At 38.7% G+C, this 21,551-nt stretch overlaps 2 protein-coding genes across 3 annotated transcripts in view; one reads left to right on the top strand and one right to left on the bottom strand.

The window, feature by feature from the left end:
- LOC137244746 (endoplasmic reticulum metallopeptidase 1) overlaps window positions 1-1,131 on the top strand; it is a 102,441-nt gene extending 101,310 nt beyond the window's left edge. For both annotated transcript variants that reach the window (XM_067774190.1, XM_067774191.1), the window contains exon 11: window positions 642-1,131. In XM_067774190.1, coding sequence (XP_067630291.1) covers window positions 642-809 — 168 coding nt within the window. In that variant the 3' untranslated portion in view covers window positions 810-1,131. The remainder of the gene's footprint in view (window positions 1-641) is intronic.
- On the bottom strand, window positions 1,082-17,665 carry LOC137246063 (endoplasmic reticulum metallopeptidase 1; the record flags this gene model as incomplete). The annotated part of the gene is made up of 9 exons (XM_067777163.1): window positions 1,082-1,418; window positions 7,354-7,630; window positions 7,927-8,105; window positions 8,415-8,558; window positions 14,013-14,197; window positions 14,258-14,426; window positions 14,581-14,970; window positions 16,665-17,025; window positions 17,097-17,665. Coding segments are annotated over 9 exons (2,442 nt in total), but the record flags the coding sequence as incomplete, so codon positions are not given.
- Between the last annotated feature and the right edge of the window lie 3,886 nt (window positions 17,666-21,551).

Here is a 21,551-nt window from a genome sequence, read left to right on the forward strand (position 1 = left end):
CAACTGTCAAGCAGATCTCTTTGGTCCGATTGTGGTCTGCTCCTGTACAGATGGGCTTAGAGTTAGGTAAGTGAGCGCTGGACACACACTATATTTTGCAGGGTAGCGGGATCCCTTTTGCCGCAAGTTGATAGCAAATAGGCTGCCGAAATCATTTGGTTCCCCGAGCGTCATCTAACAGATACGGTAGACGCCGTAATATGATAAGGGGACAAACTAAAACCGCGAGCTACAAACAATGAAGCAAGCAGGAAATGCGGATTCAAGCTGCGCCTGCAGCATCGCGAAAGTTAATTTTAGGGTTCACACTTGCGTTCTTATTCGCTTATCGCCATCGTCATGCTAGATTTCTTCGCATTTACATATATTCTACTACCCAATTAACATTTTTGTTCAATTTCAAAAGTTAGTTCTCAAACAACCAAACAATGAGACGCATTTTTAATATAGAATTTTCCCTACTTCTCAAATTGAGAGACTGTATTTTCTCTGGCAATCAGCGTAGAATAAGGTTAATTATCATATGTTCAAATTGGAATCGCATAAATTGTTTATTGGGTTTTCATACTTGCATTCGCATACATATTTGTATGCATACTCGTTTTACTTTATTTAATAAAAAAATGTTTCTGATCTTTCAGCACGATAGTCCCGATTGGTCGGGCGCAACCTTTGATATTGCTGTTATTGGGCACAAAGTACACGACGATATCTCCAATACGGACGAGTTTCGCGATTTCTTAGGCGAATTCCCCGCTTGGTCGACAGTGAGCGCTTGGACAAGTTCCTATGAGAGCTGGCGATTGTAATAAGTAAAGACGATTAGTTTTTGAATGAATGTTCATCTTGGATGCCATAGCTTTAATTGTACCTACTTACTACCAAACTTTAAAATAAATAAATAATATTAAATAATATAATATTAAATAAATAAATATTATTTAAGGAAACGCAAAACAACGAACAAAAAAGTGGAAGAAATTCTTTCAAATATGATTTTTACTAAAGAAAATTAGAACGAGAAAAATATTTATTTAATTAAGTAATGTATTTAAGACTTTTTGTTGTAAATTTGCAAAGTTTGTAAAAAAGTTATTTATTTACGAATATAATCAATTTAGAAAAAATGCATTGCTTTTGTATAGACTTTTAAGCTTAAGTAATTTGCAGGAAAATTAAGTTAAAATGTTGAGCTGCTAGGTCTCAATTTTGTTCCATAATTGTAGATAATTTTAAAAGTAAAGGTAATGCTAGAAATCCCGTGTTACGAATGATATAAACCAACTTATTGGACATGACCATTTCGGAAATTTTCCCAAGAACTCTCGCAATTCATTGGTGTAGAAGGCTTCGTCATGAAAGAAGTATGAGCCCACGCCAAGACGTAGAGTGGCACCCTCGTGGTTGGTTAAGCCGGTCTGAAAATTTAAGAAATTGTGTGAAATTATAGGCTCAAAATTTTTCCTCAATCTCAGTTGAGTTCAAGCATGTATAAGTTTTTCAAAAGAGTATCAACATTCACTCGTTATCCCTATTTCGGGAGTATGATCGGGATCTTTTCGTTTTTTTTCTTGGATTTTATCGAAAATATTTCGGGACTATTTTGGGATAATATAGGGAGTGCTTCTGAACATTTCCGGATTATCGGGGATAGTTGAATCATTTGGGGATACTTTTTGGGTGATCGTTTTATTATACTCAGTTCAGCAGAGCTCACAGAGTATATTAAGTTTGATTGGATAACGGTTGGTTGTACATATATAAAGGAATCGAGATAGATATAGACTTCCATATATCAAAATAATCAGTATCGAAAAAAAATTTGATTGAGCCATGTCCGTCCGTCCGTCCGTTAACACGATAATTTGAGTAAATTTTGAGGTATCTTGATGAAATTTGGTATGTAGGTTCCTGAGCACTCATCTCAGATCGCTATTTAAAATGAACGATATCGGACTATAACCACGCCCACTTTTTCGATATCGAGAATTGCGAAAAACCGAAAAATTGCGATAATTCATTACAAAAGAGAGATAAAGCGACGAAACTTGGTAGATGAGTTGAACTTATGACGCAGAATAGAAAATTAGTAAAATTTTGGACAATGGGCGTGGCACCGCCCACTTTTAAAAGAAGGAAATTTAAAATTTTGCAAGCTGTAATTTGGCAGTCGTTGAAGATATCATGATGAAATTTGGCAGGAACGTTACTCCTATTACTATATGTACGCTTAAAAAAATTAGCAAAATCGGAGAAGGACCACGCCCACTTAAAAAAAAAATTTTTTTTAAAGTAAAATTTTAACAAAAAATTTAATATCTTTACAGTATATAAGTAAATTATGTCAACATTCAACTCCAGTAATGATATAGTGCAACCAAATACAAAAATAAAAGAAAATTTCAAAAGGGGCGTGGCTCCGCCCTTTTTCATTTAATTTGTCTAGGATACTTTTAACGCCATAAGTCGAACAAAAATTAACCAATCCTTTTGAGAGGTAGAGGCATAGACTTTATGACGTTAACTCTTTTCTGTGAAAATGGGCGAAATCGGTTGATGCCACGCCCAGTTTTTATACACAGTCGTCCGTCTGCCCTTCCGCATGGCCGTTAACACGATAACTTGACAACGCGCTTACTTGAACTCACTTTATCTTGGTATGAAAAATGAACGAAATCCAAATATGACCACGCCCACTTTTTCGATATCGAAAATTACGAAAAATGAAAAAAATGCCATAATTCTATACCAAATACGAAAAAAGTGATGAAACATGGTAAGGTAATTGGATTGTTTTATTGAAGCGAAATATAACTTTAGAAAAAACTTTATAAAATGGTTGTGACACCTACCATATTAAGTAGAAGAAAATGAAAAAGTTCTGCAGGGCGAAATAAAAAACCCTTAAAATCTTGGCAGGTATTACATATATAAATAAATTAGCGGTATCCAACAGATGATGTTCTGGGTCACCCTGGTCCACATTTTGGTCGATATCTGGAAAACGCTTCACATATACAACTACCACCACTCCCTTTTAAAACTCTCATTAATACCTTTAATTTGATACCCATATCGTACAAACTCATTCTAGAGTCACCCTGGTCCACCTTTATTGCGATATTTCGAAACGGCGTCCACCTATAGAACTAAGGGCCCACTCCCTTTTAAAATACTCATTAACTCCTTTCGTTTGATACCCATATTGCACAAACGAATTCTAGAGTCACCCCTAGCCCACCTTTATGGCGATATCCGGAAACGGCGTCCACCTATGGAACTAAGGATTACTCCCTTTTAAAATAATCATTAACACCTTTCTTTTGATACACATATTGTACAAATAAATTCTAGAGTCACCCCTGGTCCACCTTTATGGCGATATCTCGAAAAGGCGAACACCTATAGAACTAAGGCCCACTCCCTTTTAAAATACTCATTAACACCTTTAATTTGATACCCATATCGTACAAACACATTCTAGAGTCACCCCCGGTCCACCTTTATGGCGATATTTCGAAACGGCGTCCACCTATAGATATAAGGCCCACTCCCTTTTAAAATACTCATTAACACCTTTAATTTGATACCCATATCGTACAAACACATTCTAGAGTCACCCCTGGTCCACCTTTATTGCGATACCTCGAAAAGGCGTCCACCTATAGAACTAAGGCCCACTCCCTTTTAAAATACTCATTAACACCTTTAATTTGATACCCATATCGTACAAACACATTCTAGAGTCAACCTTGGTCCACCTTTATGGTGATATTTCGAAACGGTGTCCACTTATAGAACGAAGGCCCACTCCCTTTTAAAAATACTCATTAACACTTTTCATTTGATACCCATATCGTACTAACAAAGTCTAGAGTCACCCCTGGTCCACCTTTATTGCGATACCTCGAAAAGGCGTCCACCTATAGAACTAAGGCCCACCCCCTTTTAAAATACTCATTAACACCTTTCATTTGATACCCATATCGTACAAGCATATTCTAAAGTCACCCTGGTCCACCTTTATGGCGATATCTCGAAAAGGCGAACACCTATAGAACGAAGGACCACTCCCTTTTAAAAATACTCATTAACACCTTTCATTTGATACCCATATCGTACAAACACATTCTAGAGTCACCCCTGGTCCACCTTTATGGCGATATTTCGAAACGGCGTCCACCTATAGAACTAAGGCCCACTCCCTTTTAAAATACTCATAAATACCTTAAATTTGATACCCATATCGTACAAACACATTCTAGAGTCACCCCTGGTCCACCTTTATGGCGATATTTCGAAACGGCGTCCACTCCCTTTTAAAACACTCGTTAACACCTTTCGTTTGATGCCCATATTGTACAAACAAATTCTAGGGTCACCCCTGGTCCACCTTTATGGCGATATCTCGAAACGGCGTCCACCTATGGGACTAAGGATTACTCCCTTTTAAAATACTCATTAACACGTTTTATTTGATACCCATATCGTACAAACGCATTCTAGAGTCACCCCTGGTCCACCTTTATGGCGATATCTCGAAAAGGCGACCACCTATACAACAACCACCACTCCCTTTTAAAACCCTCATTAATACCTTTAATTTGATACCCATATCGTACAAACACATTCTAGAGTCAACCCTGGTCCACCTTTATGGCGATATTTCGAAACGGCATCCACCTATAGAACTAAGGCCCACTCCCTTTTAAAATACTCATTAACACCATTCGTTTCATGCCCATGTCGTACTAACAAAGTCTAGAGTCACCCCTGGTCCACCTTTATTGCGATACCTCGAAACGGCGTCCACCTATGAACTAAGGATTACTCCCTTTTAAAATACTCATTAACACCTTTCATTTGATACCCATATCGTACTAACAAAGTCTAGAGTCACCCCTGGTCCACCTTTATTGCGATACCTCGAAAAGGCGTCCACCTATAGAACTAAGGCCCACTCCCTTTTAAAATACTCATTAACACCTTTAATTTGATACCCATATCGTACAAACACATTCTAGAGTCAACCCTGGTCCACCTATATGGCGATATTTCGAAACGGCGTCCACCTATAGAACTAAGGCCCACTCCCTTTTAAAATACTCATTAATACCTTTAATTTGATACCCATATCGTACAAACACATTCTAGAGTCAACCCTGGTCCACCTTTATGGCGATATCTCGAAAAGGCGAACACCTATAGAACGAAGGCCCACTCGCTTTAAAAATACTCATTAACACCTTTCATTTTATACCCATATCGTACTAACAAAGTCTAGAGTCACCCCTGGTCCACCTTTATTGCGATACCTCGAAACGGCGTCCACCTATGAACTAAGGATTACTCCCTTTTAAAATACTCATTAACACCTTTCTTTTGATACCCATATCGTACTAACAAAGTCTAGAGTCACCCCTGGTCCACCTTTATTGCGATACCTCGAAAAGGCGTCCACCTATAGAACTAAGGCCCACTCCCTTTTAAAATACTCATTAACACCTTTCATTTGATACCCATATCGTACAAACACATTCTAGAGTCACCCCTGGTCCACCTTTATGGCGATATTTTGAAACGGCGTCCACCTATAGAACTAAGGCCTACTCCCTTTTAAAATACTCATTAATACCTTTAATTTGATACCCATATCGTAAAAACACATTCTAGAGTCACCCCTGGTCCACCTTTATGGCGATATTTCGAAACGGCGTCCACCTATAGATATAAGGCCCACTCCCTTTTAAAACACTCATTAACACCTTTCGTTTGATGCCCATATTGTGCAAACAAATTCTAGGGTCACCCCTGCTCCACCTTTATGGCGATATCTCGAAACGGCGTCGACCTATGGGATTAAGGATTACTCACTTTTAAAATACTTATTAACACCTTTCTTTTGATACCCATATTGAACAAACAAATTCGAGGGTCACCCCTGGTCCACCTTTATGGCGATATCTCGATACGGCGTCCACCTATGGGACTAAGGATTACTCCCTGTTAAAACACTCATTAAAACCTTTCATTTGATACCCATATCATACAAACGCATTCCAGAGTCACCCCTGGTCCACCTTTATGGCGATATCTCGAAAAGGCGACCACCTATACAACAAACACCACTCCGTTTTAAAACCCTCATTAATACCTTTAATTTGATACCCATATCGTACAAACACATTCTAGAGTCAACCCTGGTCCACCTTTATGGCGATATTTCGAAACGGCATCCACCTATAGAACTAAGGCCCACTCCCTTTTAAAATACTCATTAACACCATTCGTTTCATGCCCATATTGTACAAACAAATTCTAGGGTCACCCCTGGTCCACCTTTATGGCGATATCTCGAAAAGGCGACCACCTATACAACAAACACCACTCCGTTTTAAAACCCTCATTAATACCTTTAATTTGATACCCATATCGTACAAACACATTCTAGAGTCAACCCTGATCCACTTTTATGGCTATATCCCTAAATGGCGTCCACCTATAGAACTATGGCCCACTCCCTCATAAAATATTCTTTAATGCCTTTCATTTGATACACATGTCATACAAACACATTCAAGGGTTTCCCTCGGTTCATTTTCCTACATGGTTATTTTCCCTTATGTTGTCACCATAGCTCTCAACTGAGTATGTAATGTTCGGTTATACCCCAACTTAATCCTTACTTGTTTTTTGTTAAAATTTGAGGATTTTTTCGGTATTTCACATCAGTACTAATTCGCGCCTATTTCGGAAAGTTTTGGTATATTTTGGAATTTGAGAGATCGTTTCGGGACTATTGTGAGATGATATTAAGGATCTTTTCGGGATTGTTTAGAGTCTTGGTTACTATTTTGGTATTTTTTAATTATCATATCGCGACGTCTGTGACCCAATTTTGAAGTTATTTCGGGACTATATCTGAATCAATTTGGGATGTTATTTCGTGACCATTTCCGCATCTTTATGCTATAACTTTGGAATTGTTTTCGGGATCAGCTTTAGAACATTTGAGGACGATTTTGGGAATAGCTCCGGATCATTTAGTTTTTGTGTTCGATATTATTTTGGCATAACTTCGGGATTCAATAGCTGAATGATTTGTGATAATTTTGGGTCCATAGTCATTTAATTTTGGCATGATTTTTGTTATAGTTTTTGGACTGTTTCATGTCCAATGCGGAATCAATTAAAGATCACTTGGGGCGGGTCATCTGAGGACTATCTTGAAATTATTTTAGAATTGTAGATAATTTCAAAACATATTCGAGGATACAAAAATTCTGAAAAATAAGCAGTTTTGTAAGCCCTATTGATGATTGCATTCAACAAACTATGTACATATACACTTACATCAACTTCTACCCAAAATTGTAGTGGTTCCTCAACCATTGCGTAAATCCGATTAACCAGGTAGGGTCCTGAGTCGTTTCTCAGTATGGCTGTACTAAAGCTCCAATCAACCACTCTCATGCCTGGATACGTGACCACATAAATAACAGAGCGATCTGCAACTTTCAAGCCAAAGTCATAACGTATTCTTGTATTTGTTGTGAACTTTTTTGAGTTCAATATCAGCTCAGTAGTCATGGGCAAGGATGGACTTGATGCTTGTATCCAGCGTCCAGTACTGGAAAATAAAAGAAGGAATAATAGGAAATATCAACATTTCTGTTAAGAGTTAGATATTCGCTAGTTTTACAAAACTTAACAATGATTAATATTATTGATTTATATTGGAACGATTTGGCATCATCCATTATCAAATTTGGTTTGGACACAAACCGGTTTGGCCGTTGCACCATCATCAGTGTCATTTTTCAAAAAATGACAAGCGATGACGAAAAATCGTTCCAATATACATGTATTATCTACCCTGTCGGAAAATTAGCACAACAAAACGAATCAATATTATTATTCACTTACGCCGAAACCATCCAACAGACATCTGGGGTACACGCTTCTGTAGGTATAGCATTTGCCTCAAAATTATTCAAAACAGCGTTCTGCAATATGTCGATGCGCCTATCCAAAACTTGAATATCGAAACCCGAATCGTTCCTATAGATCTTACCTCCTTCATCATACCATGTACGACTCGAATGCTAAAATAACGTAGGAATGAATCGAAAGAATGTGATGGAAAATGAGATTTACATTTAACAGAGTATCAGACTGTCTTAAGCTCGGTCTTTCAGTGCGAGTTTAAGTTAACTAGAGCATCAAAGTTAGGTTGAGCTCAGCAGCTTGAATTCCCCCTGGAAAATCAACCCTATGCATAAAAAATAGCAATGTTAAAATATTGCCAAGCTTAACTGTAGTTTAAACATACACTGAAAATTTGGCCTTACTGGTTAAGTATCTCTGAAATATGCATAATGAAAACTAGACAAATATATAGAAGATAAACTTACCGTAATATATGCTCTCTGCGTGGAAACTTCCTGCTTATAAGGAAAGCCAATGGGTAAGTTAGCGAGCATAATAAATGCCAAACACAAAACTGCAAATATGTTTACGAAGGACATTGATTTGTGGAACTTATGTAATACAGGTAGCTGTATTAAAAGAAAATAAAATAGGTACACAGTAATTATAAATTGTTAGACTGAGTTTTGTACTCGAAGAATGGGCATGGTCCAAAGAAACAACCAATCGGTCAGGAGAGTGCTGGACATTATTTAGACCTCGCACCCAAAAATTTCGGAAATAGGCCAGACATAATTTCTAAAAGAATACCTAAATCGCCCAGACTCATCTGGTACCTAAATAATGGCAAAGAACTATTCAAATGATCAAATTATTTCGAAATAATGAGCTCTCATGAAATAGTCTCGATGTTGCTTTTAAAATAATTTGGCAAGGCTTCCGAAATAATCAAAAAACAGTCCCAATATCGTTCTCTAATTGTCCCGAAATAATCCCCAATTGAATCCCAAATGATCTCGAAATGGATTGGAAATTACACCCAAATAGTCTCAACATGATCCGAGGACAGCAAAAACTAGTCCCAAGTCGATCTTTAGATAGCGGCGGTTTAATCACAAAATAAAAAAAAAAAACAGTAAATATCAGAAAAGAGTCTCGAAATTTTTCGGAGATAGCTCCGAAATTATACGGAGCAAGTTTTGAAATGATCCAGCATTGGTCGTGAACCGATAGTTTTAAAATTTTTTGGAGATAGTGCTGAAATGATCCGGAAATAGTCCCAAAGTTTTTCAGAAATAGCCCTGATATTTTTCTTAAATACGTCACGGAATGATCCCGAACACAGACTCTTTTGAACCAGTGATAGTTTCAAATCGGTAACAAAAATAATCCCAAATCCAAAATCAGCCTCAAAACGATCAAATAACAAATCCAAAATGATTCCCGAAATGATAGGGAAAGTAATCTGAAAATTAACACGAAAACAATCCAAAAGATATACAGAGATAAATAAATAAAATATTGTAACGAATTTACTTGCAAATCCTCTTATTTGCAATCCTCTGCTAAGTTCGAATCACTAAACTGTTGAATAAATAACTCCAATTTGTAGTAATGCAAAATGGCCTTTATTAAAGTACTTCACAATAACACTCCAACTGTACAACGAATAGCTTAATAACCAAACTGATAGCTTAAAGGAAACTGACTTTCAAAATAATAGTGCTATTGCTCGCTAGATATCGTCTTACTCGTAACTGCTTGACAATTCAAATCAAACTGAATTTCTTCTTACTCGCTGGCGCCGCTTTTATAGTTTACGCTGCATACTTCTAGGCTCTTCGATTTCCAGAAGTTACTAGTTGTTTCGGCTACAAAATCGCCAGCCACAACTACGTGCACAAATTATTGCTCTCTCTTGTGACAACTCAGATAAGGTATATGCATGTGTTTGTAGTTCACAGTCTCCCACACACACATAAGCGTATAAGTAAATTCATCGGTGTGTGACATCTCATCTCTCGCTGCCTTGTATGTAAATGTTGCTCGTCGGAATGTGTACATATGTGTAGACGCAATTATTGATTCGTTTATGTAGATACATAATGATTGAATTATTGATGTGCATTCACGTCACTGCTTAGATCGGCTTAGAGCTGGCAGCACTCCTTAGTTTTGCTAATATTCGTAACACTGCCCTCCACCTAAGTCTGATCGTCCCGATCAGACAAATCTCTTGATTTAAACGCTGCTAGCATCGCCAAATGTACCACTCTTCTACTCCGTGGTTTCTCAGTGCTTTGTATGCGGTAGATGGTATCACTGAGCTTCTTCACAATCTTGTACGGGCCTTCCCAACTGCACCGAAATTTGGATGGAACAACTTTCCGCCGGTGAGGGTTGTATAACAGTACCAAATCTCCCGCCAAGAAACTTTTCGAATTATTGTTCTCATGGTACCTGTGTTTCATCGTACCACTCAATACCCTGGTTCGTTCCTTTACACTCTGTTGTTTGGCCGATGAACTACTTCGTAGAGCTTGCGCTGGACGGATTTGCTTTGCATAATCAGTATCGTTCCCACGTTTCCCCACAGTAGTGCGCTCTGGATTGAAACTACCCTCGCATTCCTTCTCGAAAATTCGTTGCTTCATTTTCCTGCGTCTTTTAGGTTTTGTCAATGCCAGTGTTTCTCTCGCAGGTACTTTTGATTTTGATTTATTTGGCCCATTCGATCTATCAACCTTTGCCTTCGACTTTCGTGGTCTTTGTCGAGTCTTTTCCACCAGTACCCGATTACTGCTGAACCCTTTTTCCAAACTAAAGTTAAGTGGCACATCTTGGTTCTCATAACGCATCACCCTTCTCTGCATATCGATCTTGATGTCATGGTCAACCAAGAAATCTACTCCCAATATAACTTCATCAACAATCTCCGCCACAACAAATTTGTGTAGGACCATGACCTTCCCAATCAATACTTCACATATCACTTCTCCCTGAACTTGGTTATACTCGCCAGTGACCGTACGCAACTTTGCTCCAGGTAACGGTTTTACTCTCCTGTTGACCAAGTCAGATCGGATCAAGGAATGAGATGCGCCCGTATCTACAGTCAGTATTCGTTCTTTGCCATCCACATTCCCCCTGACGGTAAGACTGCTTGATTTCCTTCCAATTTGCGACACAGATATCACAGGGCATTCAATAGCTGGATCTAGCTCTCTACCTCTTACTCGCTCTTGCTCATCTCCTCCAGCTTTGCGTTTACGGCCACCCACATTGTTGGAACTATTAGGACCAAGATCGCAATGACGTGCAATGTGACCTGGGTTGCCGCACTTGAGACATTTAATAACTCCGGCATTCTTCTGTTGAGATCCCTTCAGTGCTTCCAAAATTGTTTCTACCCACTCTGGCCTTTCTACTTCCACACGGCGTGCTTTGAAAACTGGCTTACACAGAAGCGACGCTGTTTCCTGAATCAGAGCTTGTGACACCGTTTCTGCGAATGTTGGCTTTGGGTTTGCGTATGTAGCTCGCTTTGTTTCGACGTCCCGTATGCCATTTATAAAGCTCTGAATCTTTACCCTTTCAGTGTATTCCACGGGTGCGTCCGCATTTGCAAGATGAGCCAATCTTTCAATATCTGAAGCAAACTCCTGCAATGTCTCATTTGCTTTTTGGTAGCGGTTTTGCAACTGAATTTGGAATATCTGTTTCCTATGCTCGCTTCCGTAACGTCTCTCTAAAGCGCTCATCAATGTTTCGTAATGGTTCCGCTCGTACTCTGGGATGGTCTGTAAGATTTCCGCGGCAGGCCCTTTCAGTGCCACGAACAGAGCTGCAACTTTATCTTCAGCATTCCATTGGTTCACTGCTGCGGTCTTCTCAAACTGTAGCTTAAAGACCTGAAAAGGAGCAGAACCGTCAAAGGATGGTGTCTTTACCTTTGGATTACTCGCTGAAACAGCTGGGCGATTTAGTTGTAACTGCTCCATACGACCTTTTAAATCATCTACTTCTGCCTGAAATTGAGCCATTTTTGCATCCTGCGCTTCCAGTTTTGATGATACCTGTTCCAAAATTTCTGCCGAAATTTCAGACATACGTGCCTCTTGCGCTTCCAATTGAGATGCCATATATGTCTTTTGGTCTTCCAGTTGAGATGACACTTGCGACGTCATTTCTGAAATACGTGCCTCCTGTGATTCCAGTTGGGATGCCATATATGTCTTCTGCTCTGCCAGTTGAGTTTCCATCTTGGATGTAATACGTGTCTCCTGTGATTCCAGTTGAGATGACATATACGTTTTCTGTTCTTCCAGTTGAGATGACATATACGTTTTTTGTTCTTCCAGTTGTGATGCCATATATGTCTTCTGCTCTTCCAGTTGTGATGACATTTGTGACGACATTGATGCTACAGTCGATGTTTGTGCAGATATTGCAGCCAATATCATGTTCAAGTCTGTGCTGGTAACCGTCTGCGATGTTTCGTTTTTCTCTTCAATTTTTGTTACTTCTTCGCCATCAAGATGAAAGTCATACTCTTCCACATCAATTCCTTCCGCTTCCATTGCCTCTCGTAGCCGTGCCTGAAGTTCAAGTTTAACGCCGCTTGTATTCAATCCACGGCTCTCCAACTCCTTCTTTAGTTGCTGGATCTTCAATTCACTGAACTTTGCCATGTCCTTGTTGTCCTCCGGAATTTATTCAACAATTCCTCTTCTGACACCAATTGTAACGAATTTACTTGCAAATCCTCTTATTTGCAATCCTCTGCTAAGTTCGAATCACTAAACTGTTGAATAAATAACTCCAATTTGTAGTAATGCAAAATGGCCTTTATTAAAGTACTTCACAATAACACTCCAACTGTACAACGAATAGCTTAATAACCAAACTGATAGCTTAAAGGAAACTGACTTTCAAAATAATAGTGCTATTGCTCGCTAGATATCGTCTTACTCGTAACTGCTTGACAATTCAAATCAAACTGAATTTCTTCTTACTCGCTGGCGCCGCTTTTATAGTTTACGCTGCATACTTCTAGGCTCTTCGATTTCCAGAAGTTACTAGTTGTTTCGGCTACAAAATCGCCAGCCACAACTACGTGCACAAATTATTGCTCTCTCTTGTGACAACTCAGATAAGGTATATGCATGTGTTTGTAGTTCACAGTCTCCCACACACACATAAGCGTATAAGTAAATTCATCGGTGTGTGACATCTCATCTCTCGCTGCCTTGTATGTAAATGTTGCTCGTCGGAATGTGTACATATGTGTAGACGCAATTATTGATTCGTTTATGTAGATACATAATGATTGAATTATTGATGTGCATTCACGTCACTGCTTAGATCGGCTTAGAGCTGGCAGCACTCCTTAGTTTTGCTAATATTCGTAACAATATGTAAGGCGCGATAACCTCCGAAGAGATCTAAGGCCGAGCTTCTCTTCCAATTTGCGTCGTGCTGCTCTTGATTTTTCCCTACAAATTGACCGGACGGGACCTACATGTTTTATGCCGACTCCGAACGGCATCTGCAAGGCAGATGAGTTTTCACTGAGAGCTTTTCATGGCAGAAATACACCCGGAGCGCTTGCCAAACACTGCCGAGGGGCGACCCCGCTTAGAAAAATTTTCTTCTAATTGAAAAATCTTATTTCTAAAATTTTGATGTTGCTTTGCCCGGGAGTTGAACCCAGGGCATACGGTGTGATAGGCGGAGCACGCTACCATCACACCACGGTGGCCGCCATATGCAGAGATACCCCGAAGTTATTTCGAAAATGTTCCGCTTATTACATAGATAATCTTGAAAGGTCGCCAAATTATCATAAAATATCAACGAAATTTTTTCGATCGATACTTTAAATGTCATTGGCCTAGATTAAATATAGTCAGAGCTCAAATAGATTTGGGTGGTACCAGTCGTAAATAAAACTTTTTACCTGATCTAATAGCATTTTCTTTAATGCGGGAACTCTGAGACGGGCGGTTCCCACACTTCCAGCGTTTCAAAGCTTCGTCTTGACTATTTAATTTAAAAAATTTTTACTTAATATTGATACTCACAATGAATCCCCCAAAGTGTATGCTTGCTACAATGCAAATTATACTAATTAGTATCTCTGGTGAACGCGCCGGACCACTACGAGCCTGAAAGGGTATAAACATTGTAAGAAACACATATGTAAGATAAGTATAGAAGCAGAAAGGCAGCAGCTGGCATAGCAGGTGAATGGGTATGTAAAAACATTCTGTAATGAAAATAGTAATATAAAACGGCTGAAGAAGCTTAATTGGGCTATTTAGCTTACCTTTTCCCAAAATGTTTAATATTACCGAAATAGTGTAAAATAATATGCCAACCATTGGAAGGTATGCAGAACGTAGGCCCATAGCAGTCATACCCAAGCAAAGAGCAACCATAATTATGCCATGCGAATGCATAAAACAGGCTATGGTCTGGTTCAGCGGCATTTTGGTCTGAAAGTGAAGATACAATACATATAGAATATATTCAGAATAAAGTGTTTACGTTTACTTCAATTTTAAGCAAAATTCATTTGAAACAGGTTTTTTATTATATTTTATTATTAAGTACAGTAACAACTGTCAAATATGTTATCCTCTTACTTACATCCACTTTCGTCCAACCAATGTATAACGACGGCAAGAAACACATAACAAAGAACATGGGACAAAAGTACAGACCAAATATTAACCAAGTCTGCGAATACCAACATTCCGAGGCACCCATACCATCGATTGTATATGCAATCCAAAATGTTACCGCCACTGCCAGTAAAATGGAAACAAGTTGAACAACAAATATGATGAAAAAGCGTACGAAATTCGAAAGAGACGTCTTTGAATCCATTTCGGGTGGCATTATCACAATAGAGGTAGTGATTACTATCAAAGCAACAGCTGAGGTAGCAATATTTATTAAGATACCATTGTTCTCAGTATAGGATATCATAAACCAGCCAAGATAGTCATAGAATACAGTGGTGCCCTCTGCATAATCCTGGAAAAGAAACGAGGTAAAAGCAAATGTAGGAAAAACAAGTAACGGAGTCTAATATTCAGCTATGAGCATTGGCAACACAAGCGAGTTTGCAGTCTAGTTCAAGTATGGGCGGCACCTGTTCCACTTAAACTAATTTAGAGCATTTCTCGGGGGCTACTAGCGGGACCGCAGTATGCCTATTGTAAGGGTAGGTCAAGTGAAACGGCCCTCCCTTCAATTGTGAAGCAATTCAGCTTACAAATAAATTTCACAAAAAGTATGAACTGACGTCTCTTATTATATCAATCCTCTTTGCCAATACTAGTAGGTGTCGAGAAGTCGGTAGCGTCATGCCATCGACGTATATGTCCAATAACGCCGTCACTTGTGCCTTCCACGTCCAACGTAAAGTCACCGAGAACTTGGTAGCGCTGTTATTTTATTGTAGCACCGCATATATATTCTTTGATGGATAGGGGCTTCGGGATATTCATACCTGGGCATTTAATGTCGGGTTGAAAGTAAATGCGGAGAAGACGGATATGGTCTTGTTTACAAAGAGATACAAGGTCCGAAATAGGACCAGGCTTAAGTTAGGAGGGGTGACCTTACAGGAGAAACCTTGCACAAAATATCTAGGAATCATCCTAGATAGTAAGCTGTCATGGAAGCTCAACGTGGAGGAGAGGGTGACGAAGGCGTCAACGGCACTTTATGCATGTAAAAGAATGCTGGGTTGTGCGTGGGGCCTATCGCCCTCTCTTTTTCATTGGGTTTTTACAGCGATTGTAAGCCTTATTCTATACTTCTATAAAAGGGCGCATTCCTTGAAGCTTGCTCCGTAGATGTCCCAATTATACTGGCCGAGATTAAGCGAAGGCGAGAGGTGCACATGATCGACCAAGCGGGAAAGGCATGGGTTCAAGCGCGGAGCTGTAAAGTGTCGACGATTATGTGTAGGTCTTACAACCTTAGACTAACAAAGTTGCTCCTATCATTAAAAAGAGAGGACTGTCGACTCATGACGGGTATTCTGACTGGAAACTGCCTTATGGAGTCACATGCCTTTAAATTAGGCTTGGTCAGTGATAGCAGATGTAGGAAGTGCGGGTTGGAGGAGGAAACAATCGAGCACGTTGTGTGCTCGTGCCCTGCACTTGCCAGGCTAAGACTCCTGCTATTTGGAGTGATACAGCTGTCAGATCTAGAAGCAGCAAGTGGCTTAAATCCTAGGAAGCTTCTAGTATTTGCCAAGAGGACGGAGTTATTTTATAACATAGGTCCTGGTTTTTGATAGGGTTTTTCAGTTTGGTCGTTAAAACAAACTTCTGGTAACACTACGGACTCAATCAGTCTATGTGAGGTCCTCATGGACCGGCCAGTTCAACCTAACCTAACCCGCATATATACATATATATCTTTCTAAATTGTTTACGGATAGGTAAAAGTTGGAAAGTGCGTGCTTGCTTTTTTGTTAGGGTCGCTCTTTAGTGATGCTGCGGTTAGAAAATTTAACATCTAATGGGACAGCCAAGCGGGTGTTAAAGCCTTGAGCTGTACTTGATCTCTCGCCTTTGCACGCGATTTATTTTTCAGAGCTATTGCCTATTCAATTTTATTCTGCCATAAAAAAGAGGCATGATTGTTAGCCGACATCGTTCATGCGTGCTATGTACAGCTCTGTATAAAATAGGTAAAACTGTAAAGCATACCTGAGGATTCTCCAGCTCCGGAGCATTAGCTAAGCTCCATGCAAGTGCTAAGACGTTCTCACCCGTCGTCTGGCAGGTACGAGGCTGCAGAGTTTGAAAATTATCAAATTTAGTGTGATAGACGTAACCATTGAGCGTATGTGCCATATCCAAGCCAGGTAACATGCCGTAGTCGCGAAAGATGCGATAGTCGGTATCTGCTGGCATTACATCATTTTGAAATAACTCTTCGGCAATTGTGTTGCCATGGGGATGTGGCGCACTCGACTTGTAGTATTTCATAAGCCAAGGATGATTCGGACCAGATTGAAAGATAATATCACGACCACCCGAACCCGCAGAGTCCAAATTGATAAAAGCTCTGCAAAAGATATTTTTTGGTTTATATAGATATTTTATTATTCTCAAAAAATGTTAAACAATTTTACTTACTTGCAATCTAGTGCCCATCTATGTGAGGTAATGAAGCCATGCGATGCCAATAGTCCAGACTCCTCGGCACCATTGAAAAGGAATACTATAGAATTTCTAAGCTGCTTTTCTGACCTCGAGATCACTCTAAGCGTCTCCAACATAATCGCAATCATTACTCCATCATCTCCTGCTCCAGGCGAACTTGGTGCCGAATCAAAATGGGCATTAATCAACAAACTCGTTGCTCGAGTGACATTTTTGGGCGCCAATTTTACCACAACATTTGTTATATTTTGATAACTGGTAGCCGAACCAAACAACGCAAACTCCCCTGTTGCATGTTGTACCTCCACTTCAATGTCGTATAAATCAAGACGTGCCTCGGCTTTTACTTTTTCAATCTCTTCAAGTAGAAAACTAACTGCCAGAATTTCATTTTCAACACTGCCCACTACTTTAACACCAATATTTGATAATTTGAATAATTGCATTTGACAACGCCCTCCTATGAATTGATCGGCATGCGAGATCTCGTCAAATATGTTAAGTGTTTCAGGATACTGATAAAAACTAGGTATGACTGTGATTAAGAAAATTATTAACCAGACAATGCAGTAAATGGGTGCCCAGAAGCAGCTGAGTTTCTCGTTCTTCTTCTCGTGCCCAATGTTGCCGTATATGCGTTTCTCGTTCTTCATCGATTGGACGTTGTTGTCTTTTTCAAGTTTTGGCTCCGTGGCGGTCATTTCTGAGGAAAAAAGAAACACTTTTGTATTACTTACTACCAGAAAGACTTGTTTCTGCCCGATCTAATGATTTCATGTATTTAAAAAATGTCCTTTATTTCCGTAACTACCCCCTAACTACTATGATTGCGGTTGATCGAGTTAACCGTTGCTCGAAGTGGATATTTTTCTTACCAGGTTTTAGCATACAAACATACATCAAGATGCAGATGGAATAATTCTTAATCTATTTTAGTCTTATCAATTGTCATCAGTTATCGAGAAGCAGGGATCATTCTAGGACTAAACGGGTGAAGGCCGGAAGAAGCGAGGAAACGTGAGACCCGCGCTGTGTTAAGAACATTAGGAAGAAGAATATAGGAAGTCAAATTGTCATCGAAGTGCGGAAAATTTTTATTTTGGGTTATCATGTCTGTGCAGTGATGGAGGAAAACCTCAATAATCTAGTTGCTCGCCTCCTCTGTTCGTCAGAGTTACTTAATTGCTTTGGCGATTCGGCCCAAGTTTCGTTATCACTAATATTCTTACTCACTTAATATAACAAAACATAAAAATGGGTTGCACCCGGGAATAGTTTTTTGATCACTTCAAATCAATCATACAATCTTAACGGCGATTGGCAGCCATCGTGTTAAGCTAACTGGTTAGGCCCGTTTCAAACCTTGCAAACCCATTACAATATTTAACGGATCTGCTATAACACAAAAGCAAATTAGTCCGAGCACTATCAATGGACTTACTTTAAAGAAATTTACACGAAAATATTGATCACTCATCACAGGGAACTTAGCATTGGTTTGGATCAGCCCCGCAAGGTAAGATACATTTGTTGTAACTAAAAATTTTTGTATGTGAACAATATATTTAGATACTAGGTTTAAATGATGTTATTATTATCCCACTTTTTATAGCTCCTACTTTGTATGGCTTTTTAGCCTCTGCAACCTATCATATCTCGTAATTTCTCTCTGATCTGCGTATCCCGACTTCTGTTGTCCCGATTTACATTTTACCATTTTTTATCATTTACTTATTTCCTAAGTTAAAAATGTTATTTTGTTGCTGTACTATGCCGTTATGGGGGCCTTTGCTTGTGTAAATAGGACTAGTTGTTGGAGAATGCTAGGGATGTAAGTGACAAAAATACTTGGAATTGCGTACGTGATAGCAACAGAACAATATCAGTTTTTAGCACAGTTGACACAATATTTTAATTAGGCTTTTAAAGAGGGATTACTAATATTTTTTTTTTTTTGCACAAATGATCATCTGTGACGCCAGTTTTTCAAAATCGCCGAAACAGAGTATCCATATTTTCGATGTAGAGACCTGCTTCCGATATTCCTTCCCTATGTTATCGCAAAGCTGTGGAACGTTGGTGACGCAGCTGAATTTTCTTTGTTCTAGGGATTGTTGCCAATTTCATTGAAGGCTTTGTAAAACAAAATTCGAAGCAGTTATACTCAAAAAATTCCAGATAAGCCATAGCAATTTTTTAAAAATGTTATTTTTCAACTATTCCTAAATAAATATACAATCTGCGTCTTATTTAAGAAATTTAACTTATATTTTATTTTGATGATTATGTTTTGATTTATAGTTTAAGTTTTTCGGGATTTCTTTATAACTGTATTTTGTCTTGTCTAGATGTTTTTTTAAGTTCGCGATTATGAAGTACTTCCCCTTGATATTTGTTAAGTGTATCTAGAATCTTATTTGTGCCATCGATTTTGCCACAGTTGGATATTGCGTTTTGCCCATTTGCAATATAAATTTTTATTACTCACGCAATTGTTAAATTTGTGGCTGATATCAAAAAAGTATTGCGCTTATTTTTTAAATTTTGTGTTTGTTGTTTTTCATTTAACATCATTGATAATAATAGGTGAATCGATAATACATATTTGACATAATGTGGGAAAAACTCCTGATTTTCCTGTTGAAAGCGAAAAACCACACAAACTGCCTTTCCAAACTGTTAAAATTTTTTTATTATTACATCTTTAAATTTCATTCTCATCATTTTTACATAACGCGCTCAAAGAAACTTCCAAAAATTCCCTTTTCCAAATCTGGGAAGTTATGGTATAAATTTAAAGAAATACCGTTAAAAATAACTAACCATAAAAATTGCTAATAATATCCCACACGCAGTTCAAATAACGTCTAAAAATAAGTCACCATATAATTCAGCGATAACGTCGACACACCTTATATAGCTAGCGCAGATAATAAATGAAGACGTGTGGCATAGATTTTATGCACATAAAGATTTCTTGACTATGAGACAGCAATTTTAATGAAATTCGGAGAGTATATACTTGATGAAGGCGCTTGTGTATATAGATTTGTATAAAAATACTTCTTTATCCTTACGCATTTTCGTATATACTAGATTCCAATTTATTCAAGCCTCTTTGGTCTTATGACGTCTTTGCGGGAACATATTTTCCAGTTTTTACGATATTCGCTCTAAGCAGTTAATTATAAAAAATTTATAATATATGAAATCTTCAGTAATGAAGTCTTGAAACTCTGATCACTTAGTTGTAACTATGTAATAATATAAGGATAGATATAAGGCCTGCTAGAGAAAGATCTGCAAATTTAGAACTCCCTATAAAGTTTTTAATATTGACAAATTACGCTGTAAATAAATTATTTTTGAATTGGTGTTTCAATTTTATTTTTTTTTTGAATATATTAGCTTCTAAAGTCAAGCCTTCAATAACGAGAGAATGGACTCATAATCCTAATGTTGTTTAAAAAAGGCGACAGTCACATGTACATACTATGCCACTGCACAAAAAACACTTTTGCGCCACAGCAAAGGTGGCTTAGAACGAAGTTGAGTCAGGGTGTCTCGTGTATCCCTTGGTAGTGTGCATTCTTCTTCTGCAAGAGTAGAACAGTGTATATTGATCATGCGCGTCCTGGCAAAAACGTTTGCCGATGCTGTGTGAATTCGGCTGATGACCTTCTTATACTCGTCTGAATCCAACAGCTGTATTGGCAGGTGCCGAATCTCATCATAGTAGTTATGGAGATGTTCCCGTAACCCTCTTGGGGGCGGAGCTAGATCAAGCAGTTGTTTGCTAGGCTGTCCTAGTTTCTGACAAATTAGCTAAAACTGCCTGTTAAGAATTTCGTTGTGCTCTTTAATGTTGAGCTTTTTGGCCTAGCTATGTAGATGATGTTCATGGATTATAAGCAGACATCACGTGGCAGTTCTGAGTGCAGCATTTAGGCAGGTCTGCAGTCTTTCCAGTATGTGTTTTTAAGACCAGGCGGCCAAACTGGTGACGCGTAGCACATGAGCGACCGGCCAATTGCTTTATACGTGTTTGGCAACGATTCTTTATCTTTTCCCCAAGTGTTGACAGCAAGGGACTTGAGAATTTTGTTGCGGCTTTGTACTTAAGCTTCAAACACATCGGCCATTCGTACAACGTCACAATGGTGCACCTGTAATTTTTGACGGACTTATCTCCAGCACATTACGCTTGTGCCACCCAAAATTGGTTCAATGACAACAATCTATATTATATTAAAAAAACTTGAATTCACCTTAAGGGACTTAGTTGCGGTCAAATGAGCGATATTGCGCACGGATGAAAGCAAAAGTTTTGAAAATAGGAAAAGCAACAAAAAGTATTACACCAGTAAAAATATATTGGCGAGCAGTGTTGCTAAAAATGGACAAACCCGTTGGACAAAACTTGATGTC

Source organism: Eurosta solidaginis, chromosome 3 (genome assembly GCF_040869045.1).
Source record: "Eurosta solidaginis isolate ZX-2024a chromosome 3, ASM4086904v1, whole genome shotgun sequence".
Classification (NCBI taxonomy): domain Eukaryota; kingdom Metazoa; phylum Arthropoda; class Insecta; order Diptera; family Tephritidae; genus Eurosta; species Eurosta solidaginis.